At 36.6% G+C, this 16,702-nt stretch overlaps 1 protein-coding gene across 1 annotated transcript in view; it reads right to left on the bottom strand.

Moving 5' to 3' along the window:
- Positions 1 to 16,702, bottom strand: part of si:dkey-11f4.7 (piezo-type mechanosensitive ion channel component 2) — a 293,659-nt gene that overhangs the window by 167,293 nt on the left and 109,664 nt on the right. Inside the window, 5 exon segments of the mRNA XM_052605318.1 lie at positions 6,645 to 6,677; positions 8,406 to 8,447; positions 9,296 to 9,463; positions 9,677 to 9,825; positions 11,416 to 11,597. Coding sequence (XP_052461278.1) covers positions 6,645 to 6,677; positions 8,406 to 8,447; positions 9,296 to 9,463; positions 9,677 to 9,825; positions 11,416 to 11,597 — 574 coding nt within the window.

Below are 16,702 nucleotides of genomic sequence, written 5' to 3'. Positions count from 1 at the left end.
GATTGTGCGTAGCTTTGTTGCATAATATTGAAACTTTGTTGAAGTTTTTATTGTCATGCGTGTTCTGGTTATTTGCGCACGATTAAACATGACTCTTTATATGGCAATAAAAGAAAGCTTTGTTGCGTATTTTTTTTTTTTTTTTTTTTTTTTTTTTTTTTTAAGTGGGGATTGGGAACCGCTGCAAGTGAACGTCTCTTTATTGTGTCATCCTAAAGAGGCACAAAATCACTTTAACAGACTTTTAGATTAAATTTAAAAAAAAAGAAAAGAAAAAAAAAACCATAAAATTTAAAAATTCAATTCTTCAATCTTTATTTCACCCTATTACTCTAACTCTCTCTATTCCAATTATATTATTTAGAAAAAAACTCCCCCCTTCTAGACTTGCAGTCTATTAATTACCTAAAAAAGCTTGCTCTATTATTTTTCTATTATGTCTGTTTTATTTTATTTATTACAGCATTTAATAAAAAAAAAAAAAAAAAAAAAAAAAAAAAAAACACGAACAACCAAAAACCCTTGTTATGTGTATTGCGTTTAGCTAACTCAGACTTGTAATAGCACTTGTATATCATTGCTCTCTTGTTGATTTTGATTGCTTCCATTGTCCTCATTTGCAAGTCGCTTTGGATATCGGTGAGGACTTTACCAGCAGTTTTATCACCAATCTTCGACTCATCCCTGAGATCGCTAGAACAACCGAGGCTTCGCACTCTACCCGGCCGGGCGGAAGTGCTCGCAGGCGGCGTCGAGATCGTAAACAAAGGCGGGGGAAGCGCGGAGGTCTAAGAGCCAAGCTAAAGCTAACACCGCTCCGGCTCTCTTTACCCAGCATTTTCCTCGCTAATGTGCGGTCACTGGTGAACAAAATGGATGAGTTACGACTCCGCATCACCCACAGTAAGAGACTTATGGACTGCAATGTCATGGTTTTCACGGAAACATGGCTACACAGCGACGTACCCAACAATGCTATTGAGCTAGCAGGACGCTACACGCTCCGGGCAGATAGAACAGCAGATGACTCCGGCAAGACAAGAGGTGGTGGATTGTGCATTTATGTCAACAAAGCTTGGTGTACGAACACTGTCATTGTTGGGAGACACTGCTCAGCTAACCTAGAGTTTCTCATGGTTAAATGTAGACCTTTTTATCTGCCACGGGAGTTCACTTCCACCATAATAACCGCAGTCTATATTGCACCGGATGCTAATGCCAAGCTTGCTTTGAACGAACTTCATGCAGCCATTAGTAAACAACAGACTGCTCACCCAGAGGCTGCTTTTATTGTCGCGGGTGATTTTAATCACTGCAAATTAAAAACAGTACTCCCCAAATTTCACCAGCATGTTTCCTGCCACACCAGAGGAGACAAAACTTTGGATCATGTTTATACAAACATTAATGGAGCTTACATCGCGAGCCCCCTCCCCCACCTCGGACAGTCTGATCACCTTTCTTTGTTTCTCACCCCTAAGTATTCACCCCTCATCAACCGTGTGAAGCCATCAGTGAGGACCATCAAAGTGTGGCCAACTGGAGCAGACTCTTTACTTCAAGACAGGTTTCAACACACTGACTGGAGTATGTTTGCTTCACAGGCTGCCTGTGGCTCTCACACGGACATTGATATCTACACCTCCTCTGTACTGGATCACATCAACTCCACCATTGACAGTGTAACAACAGAAAAACAGATAACAACATACCCTAATCAGAAGCCATGGATGAACAAGGAGGTGCGACTTCTGCTGAAAGCCCGCAACACTGCTTTCAGGTCAGACGACGCTCAGGCCTACAGTAAATCCAGGGCTAACCTGAAAAGGGGCATCAAAAAGGCCAAGTACTGCTACAAGCTGAAGGTAGAGGAACACTTTTCCAACTCTGACCCCCGACGCATGTGGCAGGGCATCCAGATCATCAGTGACTACAAGTCAAGCAACTCCACACCAACAGTCACGGACGTCTCCTTCCTTAACGAGCTAAATGACTTTTATGCTCGCTTCAACAGCGACAGCAAGGAGATCGCCACCAAAATCTCAGCCTCTTCAGACCACCAACCTCTCAAACTCACCTCCACAGATGTCCACACTGCACTGAGCCGGATCAATGCACGCAAGGCTGCTGGCCCGGATGGCATTCCTGGACGTGTGCTTAGGGCATGTGCAGAGCAGCTTGCAGGGGTCTTCACAGACATTTTCAACCTGTCCCTCACCCAAGCAACTGTGCCAACATGTTTTAAGTCCACATCCATTGTGCCAGTACCGAAACACTCCTCCCCAACGTGCCTGAATGACTATCGCCCCGTAGCACTCACACCCATCATTATGAAGTGCTTCGAGCGACTGGTCCTAGCACACCTCAAAGACTGCCTCCCACCCACACTGGACCCACACCAATTTGCCTACCGCAGAAATAGGAGCACAGAGGATGCAGTATGCACAGTGCTGCACTCTGCACTCACACACCTGGACAATAACAACACGTACGTTAGGATGTTGTTTGTTGACTTCAGTTCAGCATTTAACACCGTCATTCCCTCCAAGCTGACCACAAAACTTGGAGACCTGGACATCAACACCTCCCTCTGCAACTGGATCATGGACTTTCTGACCAACAGGCCTCAGATTGTGCGGTCAGGCCACACCCACTCCACCACAATCACACTTAACACTGGCGTACCACAGGGCTGTGTGCTGAGCCCATTCCTCTACTCCCTTTACACCCACGACTGCAAGCCTGTGCATGGATCCAACTCCATCATTAAGTTTGCAGATGACACCACGGTGATTGGCCTCATCAGTGACAACGATGAGACTGCCTACAGGGAAGAGGTACAGCACCTGGCCACATGGTGCGCTGACAATAACCTGCTCCTTAACACCAATAAGACCAAGGAGCTCATTGTGGACTTCAGGAAGAAGAATGGAAGCACGCATGACCCCATCCACATTAACGGGCTGGCTGTTGAACGTGTCTCCAGCTTCAAGTTCCTGGGAACCACCATCTCGGAGGAACTGTCCTGGGCCACAAACACCTCCAGCCTGGTCAAGAAGGCTCACCAGCGCCTTTTCTTCCTCAGGACACTGAAGAAGAACCAGCTGTCTTCATCCATCCTGGTTAACTTCTACCGGTGTGCGATCGAGAGCATCCTGACTAGTTGCATCACAGTTTGGTATGGGAACTGTTCAGTGGCTGACCGCAAGGCACTGCAGAGGGTGGTGAAAACTGCCCAGCGCATCACAGGGACACCACTTCCTGCTCTTGAGGACATCCAGAGGAAACGCTGTCTACGTCGAGCTCGCAGCATTCTGAAGGACTCCTCTCACCCTGACCACGGACTGTTTAACCCCCTGCCCTCCGGGAGGCGTTTCAGGAGCCTCCGGACAAGGACCACAAGATTCAGGAACAGCTTTTTCCCTAAAGCTGTCTCCTTGCTGAACTCTGCCCTCTGACACCCCTCAACACCCCCCACACCACACATAGACTCCTCCCCCTCTTCAACACTCTGACTGATTTATTTATTTATTCACAACAAGCAAAAACAGTAACTTATTACCTGCACTACTGTCTGTTCATCCAGGAACACTGTATAATCCATTTGCACATTGTAATATTTTCTATGCACTTTACTGTCCATTGCAATACTGTAAATTATGTTCATAGTTCTGCCTATAGTGTACATACACTTTTACATAATCCATCTGTATAGTATGTTCATAGTACACCTATCTGTATATCGTGCATATAGTATTTAATATCTGTAAATTATGTCCATAATACTTACCTGTATAGTTATTGTACATATTATAGACCTTTATTCTGTACTTACTGCTTATTGCACTTCTGGTTAGATGCTAACTGCATTTCGTTGCCTTGTACCTACATGTGCAGTGACAATAAAGTTGAATCTAATCTAATCTAATCTAATAAAAGCATCTGCTAAATGACAAAATCTAATGTAAATGTAAATGTTTAATGGTGAATCTTACTCTGCTTGCCTCTACAGAATCCCCCACTGGTACTCAAGATTTTTAAGATGGACTATATATCCACTGAAGCAGTGTTAATTTCGTTGACTAAATATTTTCGTCATTATTTTCGTCACGAATATATTTTTGCGGACGAAAACGAAACGAAAACTAAAATAGAAGGCACTGATGGAGACTAAAACTATGACTAAATTGATTGACATTATCGTCAACGAATAAAAGACGAGACGAAAATAGACTGTGACGAAAATCAAATCACCAGACGGGAGAGATGCGAGGAATGAGCAAAAGAACCAGCAAAACAGAACAGACTGCATGAGAGAAGAGAACCAATCCGAGCCTGACTTATTGAGACGTGAAGCGAAGGTTTTCAGTTTTTAAATGAGCTCCCGGGAAGACGGCATTCGAAGAGGTGATGTCTAAAAGAGCAACAAAATGTCCACAGCTCACTTCACGTTTGACGACGAACAAAACAAAACAAAGTGTAAAGCATGTGGAGCGCTCATTCTTGGCAACGCAACCAATTTGAAAAGACATTTACAGACGAGCCACCTGGACATTTTCTCAAATGTAATTTCACAACGATGTTCTTTTGTTTATTGAGCTAAGCAAAATTGGAAGACTGCAGTGCATAGATGTTGTAGCATTAAATATTACGAACTGAAAAGTACTGTAAAATAGCCCCTTCTTCAAGTTAGATGAGAGCACAATACTAATACGTAATATCATGATAAATACATTTGATTAATACTAATGTTTAGTATATTTTATAATGTTCTACTTGTTGACAATATCACAAATATTTCTATATTAGTCATGTGAAACATGAATGTTCACATCCTATCATTATACATACAAATCTAGCAATATTGTAGTATTTAAAACATACAATATTGCTAGACAAATGAATACCTTATAAAATCTTGTTACTTTTTTTATCCACCTAGCTGCCAACTTATTAAATATTTACTTTAAATGTATGCACTTATTGTTCAGCTCAGCTGTAAGCTTTAAGGTCCTGGACCTAACTTTATTTTTCTTTTATTGATGGTCAATTGGCAGCTAGTTATTGTTTACATTATCATGACAGTGTTTGTTGCTGCATAAAAGCGTTTGAATCGAAATAAAGACACAGTTGTGTTGAAATAAAGTTGAATTTGTATTTTATATATTTTGGTTAAGTTTGTTTCCTATACCAGCTGTAAAAAATTGTCTAGTAAATCTGTTATTGATTTTAGTCGACTAAAATACCAAGCAATTTTAGTCGACTAAAATAAGACTAAAATTAAAACAAATCAGATGACTAAAACTTGACTAAAACGAAAAAGAATTATAGTCAAAAGACTAAGACTAAAACTAAATTAAAATTTCGTGTCAAAATTAACACTGCACTGAAGGATTTTCACCTTGGGAGATTGCATATCATCATTGTCATGTTGAAAAAAATTGCAACGCAGGGAATGAGGAGAGGGTAGCATCTTCTGGTTCAAGTGTTGTTTTTGTTTATACATCACACAGTGGTGTGTGAATTCAAACAGTATCAATAAGGCACAACTCCCTCACACGTTCAGCTCTCATACACCCCATATAAGAGCTTTACTACCACTAAACTTCAATGTGGAAACCAGGCACTTCTCACTGTACCTCTCCTCTAGAATATTTTGGATGCTGTTTGATCTGAAATGATTGGCTTGTTCTCATGAGACCAGAGTATTGATTACCAGATTTCTATATATGGGTCTCAGAAAAGGTTAAATGAGTTTATTGTGCTTTGGCTACAGTAGGTAGTTCCATTATTACATTATAACTTCTGCAGGCTGCATCTTACTCTGTGAGAATAAACATCACTGTGAAAAAAACACTGTTTTCATAGCTTTTGCCAGCTCTGAGACACTTGATTGGTATTTCTCCTGCTCCTTTTCCAGCCAAAAATCACATGCCATGCACCTATGCTATATAAACTGTTTTCCCAGTGGGATTCACTGTTATTGGTATGTTATTGGACCTCCCAGCCATGATTAAAGCATATTCAAAGGCACTGTTTGCAGTCAGTCTGTTACAGCTGTAGGGTCGCATAGGGGAATTTCTACCATAGGTTGTACTAACTTATGTTGTGCACTGTAACTTTGGATTTCTATTCTTTTGATTTTCTCTTGCTCATTGACTAACTGAAATAGTAATTTATTTATTTTTTTTGGCCTCAGGTTATATGTTGTTCCTAAGGGCTTTCTAACGTTTCCACTACATTTCTGACCATTGGCAGTTTTTATTATTATTATTATTATTATTATTATTATTGTTTTTAGTTTTTTCATAGTGGTACCAATTTTGTCCCTTCCGTATGTGTATCCTGATTGATCTTTGCATGTTCCATTAACTTTTGTGGCTTGAATAGCTCTCTAATACAGTGGTTCCCAACCACGTTCTTGGAGTACCCTCAACATTGCACATTTAGAAAGTCACCTTATACTCCTAACAAACCTTATTCCACTCATGATATTATTTGTAGAGCCCCCAAAAACTGAAAATGGTGTGTCAGACAAAGGAAACACACAAAATGTGAAGTGTTAGGGGTACACCGGGGTACACCGGGGTACACCTCTAATAAACTCTCACATGAACTTAAATTTTTGTCCACCCTTCACTCACCATTTCTTCAATTTCTCAGTGTTTTTCTTCATCCTGCAGTGAGTAAAAACAAAGTCAGTGTTTATTAAAAGAGTTTTCATAGTGTAGAAAATACAAAGGTGCTTTGGATTATAAAGTATAGGGGACCATAGGATCCAACATACTATATATATATATATATATATATATATATATATATATATATATATATATATATATATATATATATATATATATATATATATATATATATATAATACTCAAGTTACATTGGGCTTTATCATGATAAAAATTATTATTGATTGCTTATTAATGCAATATTTTTTTCTGTAATGGTGCTTTTAGTAATTAATTTAAAGATTTTTTACTAAACTGCTGAATTAGATATTTTCATTATTAATATCTTTTCAAATCATGGTTGTGCTTTAAGGTTTTCTCCCCCTCGAAAATAAAGTTTGATAATTTCTGTCACAGTTATGAACTTAGTTTGCTCTTTTTTGTTGTATCTCGCTGCTCTAATTTGCACTTGTTGTGTTTTGTTTTATTATGCACCTGTCTTTCCCTCATTGGTTCCCTTCTTTAGTCTCCATCCTGAGTTAAGTTAGTTGGTTATTAAACTTATGTTGCCCTGTTTGCTATTGATTGCTTCATTTTCTGGATCTCCAAAGGATGTTATTATTTTTATCATCACTCTTTTTTAGTCATGTTTTGCACATCATGCATTTAATTTATATTAAAGATTTTAGTGAATTAAGAGAGGGACAAAATGGAGGAGGGACCTAGAGCTAAGACTAAAATTTGGGTCTGAGGTTCTAATGTGCCAGCATATACTGCCACTTCACATAACATGAAAGAAACATTAGCAGTAATTAGGGGTGTAAAGATACCCTAATGTCACAATTCAATACATATCATGATACTGAACTCACAACTCAATATTATTGCGATACGCCAAGACTTTTGTAAAAAGGTTAACCGAAAATGTTAATTCAATTTGGTATTGCATTGGGGGTGTAAATTAATAGGTTTGGACTTGGTGCTGGTAACTTAATGCACAGAACAATGGTGAAACCAGAATAAAAATATTCCTGATTCTGATGCTTAAAATACAGAATTATTTTAGATGAATAAGCTTCCACTCTGTCACTGACTTGCATGTGACATGTGTATGTCATGCGAAATATTTAAAAATGTAGGCCACTTTTTACTGGTTACATAAGACATTTGGCATTGCCAGGACCCACACAAATCCCCCATTGCATTAGTATACATCATATTATTAAACAATATAAATATAGTAAGTTCATGTAGTTTTTTTGCACACAGTAATTTTCATTTTTGGTGTTTTTACAAAAGATTGTCATTATACATCACACACACACACACACACACGCACACACACACACACACACACACACACACACACACACACACACACACACACACACACATACATACATACATATATATATATATACATACATACATACATATATATATATATATATATATACATTTTGTATTGAGTTATATTGTGACATAATATATTGTTACACCCCTAGCAGTAATAAGTCGGGCACAATACTAAAATAAATTCAGAGAATTGCTGTATATGTTTGTACTCATAATAGGCCTATTTCCCATGCTAAACCAATATAGCAAAACAATTTAAAATTAGAATTAAAAACATTCCCTAGCATTTTCTCTGAAACCTAAGTACAATAATATAAAAAAATGCTAATAATTTAAACTAAAGCTTCTGCAAGAGGTCAAAATACTCACATATCAAAAATCGCCTTCAGTGTTTCCTTTAGGTCTTCTTCTCTGAAATGATATCATAAGATATTAATATAATTATGTTTCAAAGAATGAACCATTAAAAGATGTGTACTGCACTTGCTGCCTTGCCTTGTATAGCCCTGCCATGTCTTTCTGTGCCAGACACTGTGTGTTTTCCCCTTATGGCTAGTTTTGATTTGTTTATGTTTAGAATTTGAATAAATGCCCATTATTACTGCATTTGAGTCCTTGCCTCATCCCTCAACACCAAACCTGCAAAGACAGCAATTCTTCACAGACTGAATGGAAGCTGTAGAGTAGTATGCAGGGACATAGACTTGCAGAGCCAGGTGTCCAGTCCTGTTCTTGTAGGGTCACTATATTGCAGAGTTTAATTCAAAACCTAATAAAACCAACTTACTGAGGTCTTCATTATCACTAGAAACTTACAGGCAAGTACTGTAGGTTGGGGCAGACAAGCATAAACTCTGGAGTACACTGGCTCTCTAGGACCAGGACTAGATAGCCATGGTCTCCAGGAACAGGCCTGGGAAATGCTTTGTACCATTTTGTATGTCTTCCATATCTAATGCACCTGAACTTTAGTAGAGACTGAAAGACCTGAATTGTATGTGTTCGATAAGGGAGACATACAAAATGTAAAGTGATGGAAGGCCTCCAGGACAGGTTTGAAAACCCCTGTTTTAAGCAAGTTACAAGATTAAAACACTTAAACACTATTAAATTACTAGATTGCCCTTATTATAATTAACAAAGGACTGAATGTAGTGGAGTTTTTAATCTGATGTTAAATATAAACTTTCCTGAGTTTGGTCATAATTTCCAAAGGACAAAGATGAATTGTATTTGTGTGTCTGATTATTTTTACACACCTGTTAATTCTGTTTCTGGTCAGTACTGTCTTAAGATCAGTAAGAGACAGGAAATCACAGTTGAAATAATGCAGCTGAAGGATGCAGGCCAGGAGGAAGAAGGCTGGCTGTAAGATTTGTGCAAATAGTTCAATGGTGTCAAACTGTTCCAGGCCAATGTCTCGCAACCTGACAAAGAGTAAACACATGGACTTCATATGAATAGTCTGTCTCAGAAATATACTTACATGCTATATGAGTGAAAGCAGAATCATTTTTGAATAGGGTCAGGAATTAAAAGGTCAAGTACAAATCAATTTAGTTAGATAAACATTACACCCACATGCCACTGTTTCTGAATTATGACACATTTTGTTTATGTGTCAACATAGCAGTACTTACTTCTCCTCTGGAATGCCTAATATCTGTTGGAACAGGTTACAGACACTTTTAAACTGGTACACGTAGATCAGGATCAACACCAGCATTGAGTATCCAACCACTACCACCCAGAAATGCTTCAATAGACTTCTCCATACTTCATAATGTACCTGGACACAGCAGTTATTTCAATATTGAAGTCAAATTGAATCCACAAACCATTTTACTTAGATAATGTGACACAGTTCCAAGTGAAATTACTTTCATATATGATATATATATATATATATATATATATACTGTATATATATATATATATATATATATATATATATATATATATATATATATATATATATATATATATATATATATATATACACATCTTTGAGTGTATTAGCTGTTAATTTTACATTATTTACAAAAGGGTTTGTGATATTATGGCATGAGTTTTCTGCCAATAAGATATCCTATTGTTTTTTAAGTTATTATAAAGAAATTATTTTGAGCTTTGTGTTAGCAGAGACATCAGCGATCAGAATATGAATCTCAACAATGGTAATAATCAACAAAAAGCTTTTTCCGTGATTTTAGAAGCTTATTTTGTAATGTACAGCATTAACACGTTTATCAGAATATTTTTTAGATTTTTTATTTTTATTTTTACTAATCTTGATGTGTCTGAATTACCCTGTCAAAACATCTTCTGCATCATGACTATAAAATGTTATAAAATCACAGCACTGAAGGAGTTAAAATTAATAACTAATACTAAATCACTTAATCAGAGAAAAGTCCTTGGTTGGTATCGGTCCACGTTAGTGATAAGCACCTTTGAAGCACTGCTTTGTGAATCTTCTAAATCTTTGTGAATCATTTGATTCTAAATGGTTCAGAGCACATATCAGTCTGCGAAAGTCATGTAATTTCAGTAAATAATGCTTTATGTGTTAACTTTTTTTTTTTTTTCAATGGTTTTGCCGACTGGTGAGCAATAATCTCTTTGAATCTGTGAATCATGCCAATTGCTTTGCAAAATGATTCACTGTTTCGAAGCGATCAAAACACCTCACGTTGGAGACACCTGCTGGTCAAAGCTGTGTAAATACATCAAAAACAAATAACAAAAACATTGCAAATGTTTTATTGAAAGTATAATAGATTAGATAATAAAATACCATTAAATATGAGGTGTCTGTAAATTGCTTATTTTTCAAAATAATTATTAATTTGCTGGGCTTGTTTTGTTTGTTTTATGGAGAGTTTGTCTTAACGGCAATAAGAGACTACTTACTACTACTCATCCTTTTAAATGAACAAATGTCTCACTAAAATGTCTACAAATCAATCAAACTGATAAGAGATCAAATGAAAAGCATAGACACTGGTTCAATAGTTTGCCACTGATTGGCAATCTCAATGAACTTGGGTTCACAGAAATCTTTGCAGTGCTTTAAAAGAGCCCATCATTATGTTTCAAATTATATTAAAGTAGTTTACATTAGCTTTTCTTAAAATATATTTAAAAAAAATTATAAAATAAAATGTTAACACACTTTGCTATGAAATTCTATTTAGATTGTTTTAATCTTTTTTTTTTTTTGATAAACCTAGGGTAAGAGTTTTTCATTTAGAAACTTGGTTGTTTAACATAACATAATGTTTATTGTTTTTCTTAAGGAAAGATATGAGCATTTTTATGTCAGAGACCCTGCAGGTTGGTTGAGAATATGGATCAGGAATACATGGTGTCAGCTTACCTCATACAGAACCACACAGAAGAGGAATAAGCAGATATAGAGGATTTTGAAGACTGCTACTTTGTCAGAGAAACTGACAAAGAAGAACATAAAGCAGCAACAGAAGATCCAGTACTTCACCAAAATGCCTTTGATTAATCCTCCCAACAAAATCATCATTTGAGAGGTATGACTGATGTCACCTATAACAGAAACATACACATTTCTACATTGCATTACTCATTTTGAAATTGAGATAATGTGCTATATTTAAAAAAAAAACATAAAGAACATAGATAATACTGTGTCCTCAAATGTTGCTAAACCCTCTGGAAAGCAACATAAGATAGCCAAATTATCTACTAGCTTAGACCATCATAAACCAACAATGAGCTGTTAAACAATGAACAACAAGCTATGTGCTCAACAAACAGACGCATTGACCTCTGGTGGTCAAGGCACACCAGCTGAATGCTGTTACATGACCAGCAAACTACCTTGAGATGAGCTTTTTTTTTTTTTTTTTTTTTTTTTTTTAGTATTAAAAATACTTGATTGAGATGTCTGAGATGATATGTATATATAACTTTGAAGCGCAAAATATCAAGCAAATATACATGATACATAGAGCTGTGTATTCTGCTTTTTTTCTGAGTTATGTTTCTGAAATAATTTTAAAAACCAAATAAACTATTTTTGGTGAAACAGAGGCAGGGCTGGGTAATACATTCAATATTGAAGTATTAATTTTGTTGAATGAATGAGTTCACTGAATAATGTTAATGCTTTGAAGCAATCTGTACTGTATAAAGTGCTATGTAAATAAAGTTCACTTGACTGTTTCCAGTTTCCCATTCCAATCACTTGTTATTTGATGATTGTATAACTTAATTACACCAAACTGACCACATACAGTTGTCAGACGATTCTCTAACCCTTGTGGATTGTTCAAATTCACTACCATTTCGAGTTGTTCGGGATGAAAACATCCACTCAATTAAACTGCTGTAAAAATGTATTAGATTCATTTTTTTTTTTTTTTAATTTTTTTTGCATAAATCTGTTAATCAACCTCAGTCCTGATCAAAACTACCAAATGTTTTAAAAAATCCAAGATTTTAACTCTTTAATTGCCAAGTTCATAAATGATGTCACTGATTTGGGGGAAAAAACACACAAAATTACTTATTTTCAATATAAAAGTAATTGTGGCTGGATTTAAAAAAAAAAAAAAACTTTTTATAACAGTCTTGGGCATGTCAAAGATTAGTAGCAACATTGGCTTTGATGAATTTTTTGTTTTTGTGCAGCATTAGATTCAATTTTTTTCTCCCTAATTTGGTGTTGGTGGCTGTTTTTGCCCCATTGACTTCCATTATAATTACATTTTTTGTTGATTGCAAAGCCATGACACCATGCAAAGCCATGACACCATGTAATCATGCATTCTTGATTGTTTGTGGTTTTCCCTTTTGGGAAGAGGTAAAATTAGTTAATTTTACAGTTGATCACTAGGTGGGACCATTAACCCTTTAGATAGGCCTGTGCAAAAAAAAAAGGCTTTGTTTCTTGCTTGTATATGGAGTTATATGGAGTATAACAGCAAATTATAGTGTTTGTGTGTGTGTGAGATTCTTGATTGTTGGTGGTTTTCCCTGTTGGGAAGAGGTAACATTTGTTATTTTTACAGTTGATCACTAGGTGGGACCATTAACCATTTAGATAGGCCTGTGCAAAAAAAGCTTAGTTTCTGACTTGTATATGAAGCTATATGGAGTATAACAGCATATTATATTGAGTGTGTATGTGTGTGTGTGAGAGAAAGAGAGGGAGAGTGTGTGTGAGAGAGACCTTTGTGCACTTACCTTAATCTATTTCAGAAAATCACAATGTACACCTCAGCTCTTAGAACTACATGGAGTAAACAAAAGTGTATTTTTCCAGGCCTCAACTCGCTTCACTTGAGAATATGACCTCAGCAGCCGTTTATGAGCACTGTTTATTCATATTGATTATTTAAGTTAAACGCTTTCAAAATTACACTACAGTCTACAGTCTCCGTGCTCACAGCGTCCCAAACACAAATAATTTTTATATATTTTTTAATATTAATATTTTCATTGTCTGGCTATCTGGTACTTCGGTATGGAGTTAAAGGTTAATATTATAACTTTTTCGCTCGTATTCTATAACATTGTTAGTTTATATTAGCACCTTTTGTTGTTTTCTCGTGGTAACTGATAGAGCGTTTGCTGCTACGTGACGTCAGACTTAACAAGCGAATAGACTAAACAAAAGCAAAGTACGTGGATTTAAACACTTGCATGCCATCGTGCTGGATATTTAATGGTGAGAAGAGCAGCAAGCAACACAAGAAAGGGCTTGACTTGTACCAAAGTTTTAGAAATGACTATGTAGCGTGACCCCTCCAGCGAGCTGCAGCTTATTTGAAGTTGGTATTGCATTTTGGTTCATAATACATTATGTTCATAAATTTGATGCAAAGTAGATTTTTTTACAGGATTTTAAGGTTTTAAACTGGCTTTACCATACAGAAAAGAGGAACATTTCACATATAGGCCATCTGTACTTTTCACCATCAAAAGGCTGCAGCAGCAGGTGCATAAACACACTTCTTTTTTTATTGTTTACTCCATGCAGTTCTGAGAGCATGAGGTGCATATTTAGATTTTTTCAGATACTGTACATCAAGGTAAGTGCACAAAGGTCTCTCTCACACCCTCTCTTTCTCTCTCTCTCTATCACACACACACTATAATTTGTTATTATACTCCATATAACTCCATACAAGCCAGAAACTAAGCCTTTTTCTGCACAGGCCTATCTTAAGGTTTCAATGGTCCCACCTAGTGATCAACTGTAAAAAACAAAAACAAATGTTACCTCTTCCCGACAGGGAAAACCACCAACAATCAAGAATCTCACACACATACAAACACTATAATTTGCTGTTATACTCCATATAACTCCATATACAAGCCAGAAACCAAGCCTTTTTTTTGCACAGGCCTATTTAAAGGGTTAATGGTCTCACCTAGTGATCAACTGTAAAAATAAAAATGTTTACCTCTTCCCAAAATGGAAAACCACAAACAATCAAGAATGCATGATTATATGGTGTCATGGCTTTGCAATCAAAACATGTCGCTATAATGGAAGTCAATGGGGCAAAAACAGCCACCAACAACAAATTAGGGAGAAAAAATTTAAATCTAATGCTGCACAAAAACTAGCAATGCATCAAAGCTAATCTTGTTACTAATCTTTGACATGCCCAAGACTGTGATAAAAGGGGAAAAAAAATCCAGTCCACAATCACTGTTTATATTGAAAATATGTAATTTTGTGGGGGGTTTTTTCTACCCCCAAATCAGTGACATCATTTATGAACTTGGTAATTGAAAAGTTAAAATCTTGGATTTTTTTTAAAAAAATTGGTAGTTTTGGTTGATTAATAGATTTATGCAAAAAAAAAAAAAATTTGAAAAAAAATATTTATCTGATACATTTTTACAGCAGTTTAATTTAGTGAATGTTTTCAGCCACAAACATCCCGAAAGGGTAGTGAATTTGCCCACAGTGTACCGTTGAGTTTTTGAAAAATTTCAAAGCATTTTCCCAAAATATTGGTCAAAATATGATTAGTCACCAAAAATCATTCCATTAGCTCAAACACAGAGAAAGTTGTGGCCAAAATAAGACTCAACTTTACCCCCTAGTGGACGAAAACGTCCCCAACAACCCACAAGGGCTAATATCGTTATATTAGAGAACGTATTTAGTTACTTAACATAACCTTGGTTCCCTGAGATACAGGAACGAGTACTGTGTCTTGCTAGAAACAAGCCTTTTTTTCTCCTGTATGGAGCCAAAAGAGTCTCAATAAAGATAAATGCACACACTACATGCACATATGCAGACACAGGATTCATACATGCACACACATGATTCATAAATACACACACATGATACACAAATGCACAAAAAATTCACAAATGCACACACAAAATTTTAAAAGCACAGAAGATTCACAAATGCATACAAAATTCAGAAATGCACACAAAATTCAGAAATACACACACAATTCAGAAATGCAAACAACATTTACAAATGCACTCAAGATTCACAAATGCACAGAACAAGATTCAGATGTATTTCTGATAAACACACATATATCTTGATTTACAAACTGCTTGCGGTCTGTGAACTTCACTGCATTTGTGTATGAATTTTGAGACTCCTCTGACTTGGCTCGACACACAAATGCATGGAATGATCAGCAACCAATCAGATGTCTCCCTTCTTTTAGCCAATCACAGAACGCACTCCACGTGGTTGTTTACTTATAAGCCAATCACATGAACGCGTTCACACAGCACAATATGCCTGTCGTGTGGCATATTATAGCCTACTTATTTATGAAATTGTATGGAAATACAGATGTTTAGATTACAATTCAGGTTTATTTTTTTTTATTTTTTTTACAAAATATAAATTTAAAAATGTCTCAATACATATAGCCCAGACTGTGACTGCAGAAAAAAAGTTAACCATGGATTCATAAATTTGCAATAGGCAATTATTTCATTTTATTGAAATATTTTAATGAAAGTAAAAAAAAAAAAAAAAAAAAATGTTACACCTTTTTTAATATTTTAAATATATCTAAATATTCTTTTGGATGCAATATAGAAGTCACTTTAATTATAATATTCGGTCCCTACATGAAGAGAGAATGAGTGGTCCGCTGAGAGAGGAAAGTGACTCTCCGGCTGCGCAAAGTGAGTCGCCGGCTGCGTGAGGAAAGGGAATCATTCGCTCAACTTCGCTGGGAGAGGAAAGTGAATTGTTCGCTGAGGAAAGTGAGTCGCTCGCTGCGTGACTCGTGAAGAAAGTGAGTCGTTCGCTGCGTGAGGAAAGTGAGTCGTTCACTGCGAGAGGAAAGTGACTCTCCGGCTGCGGAAAGTGAGTCGTTCGCTAAGGAAAGTGAGTCGTTCGCTGCGTGAGGAAAGTGAATCGTTCGCTGAGGAATGTGAGTCGTTCGCTGATTGAGGAAAGTGAGTTGTTCGCTGATTGGCTTATAAGTAAACAATCCCCCACGTGGGGTGCATTCTTGTGATTGGCTCAAACAAGGGAGATATCTGATTGGTTGCAGATCATTCCCTGTTTAAAAAAAGGCATTTGTGTGTCGAGCCAAGTCAGAGGAGACTCAAAATTCACACACAAATGCAGTGAAGTTCACAGACCGCAAGCAGTTTGTAAATCAAGATATGTGTGTGTGCATCAG

Source organism: Carassius gibelio, chromosome A9, assembly GCF_023724105.1.
Source record: "Carassius gibelio isolate Cgi1373 ecotype wild population from Czech Republic chromosome A9, carGib1.2-hapl.c, whole genome shotgun sequence".
Lineage (NCBI taxonomy): Eukaryota > Metazoa > Chordata > Actinopteri > Cypriniformes > Cyprinidae > Carassius > Carassius gibelio.
The sequence above is the reverse complement of the archived record's forward strand: the minus strand, read 5'-3'. Positions and strand labels throughout refer to the sequence as shown.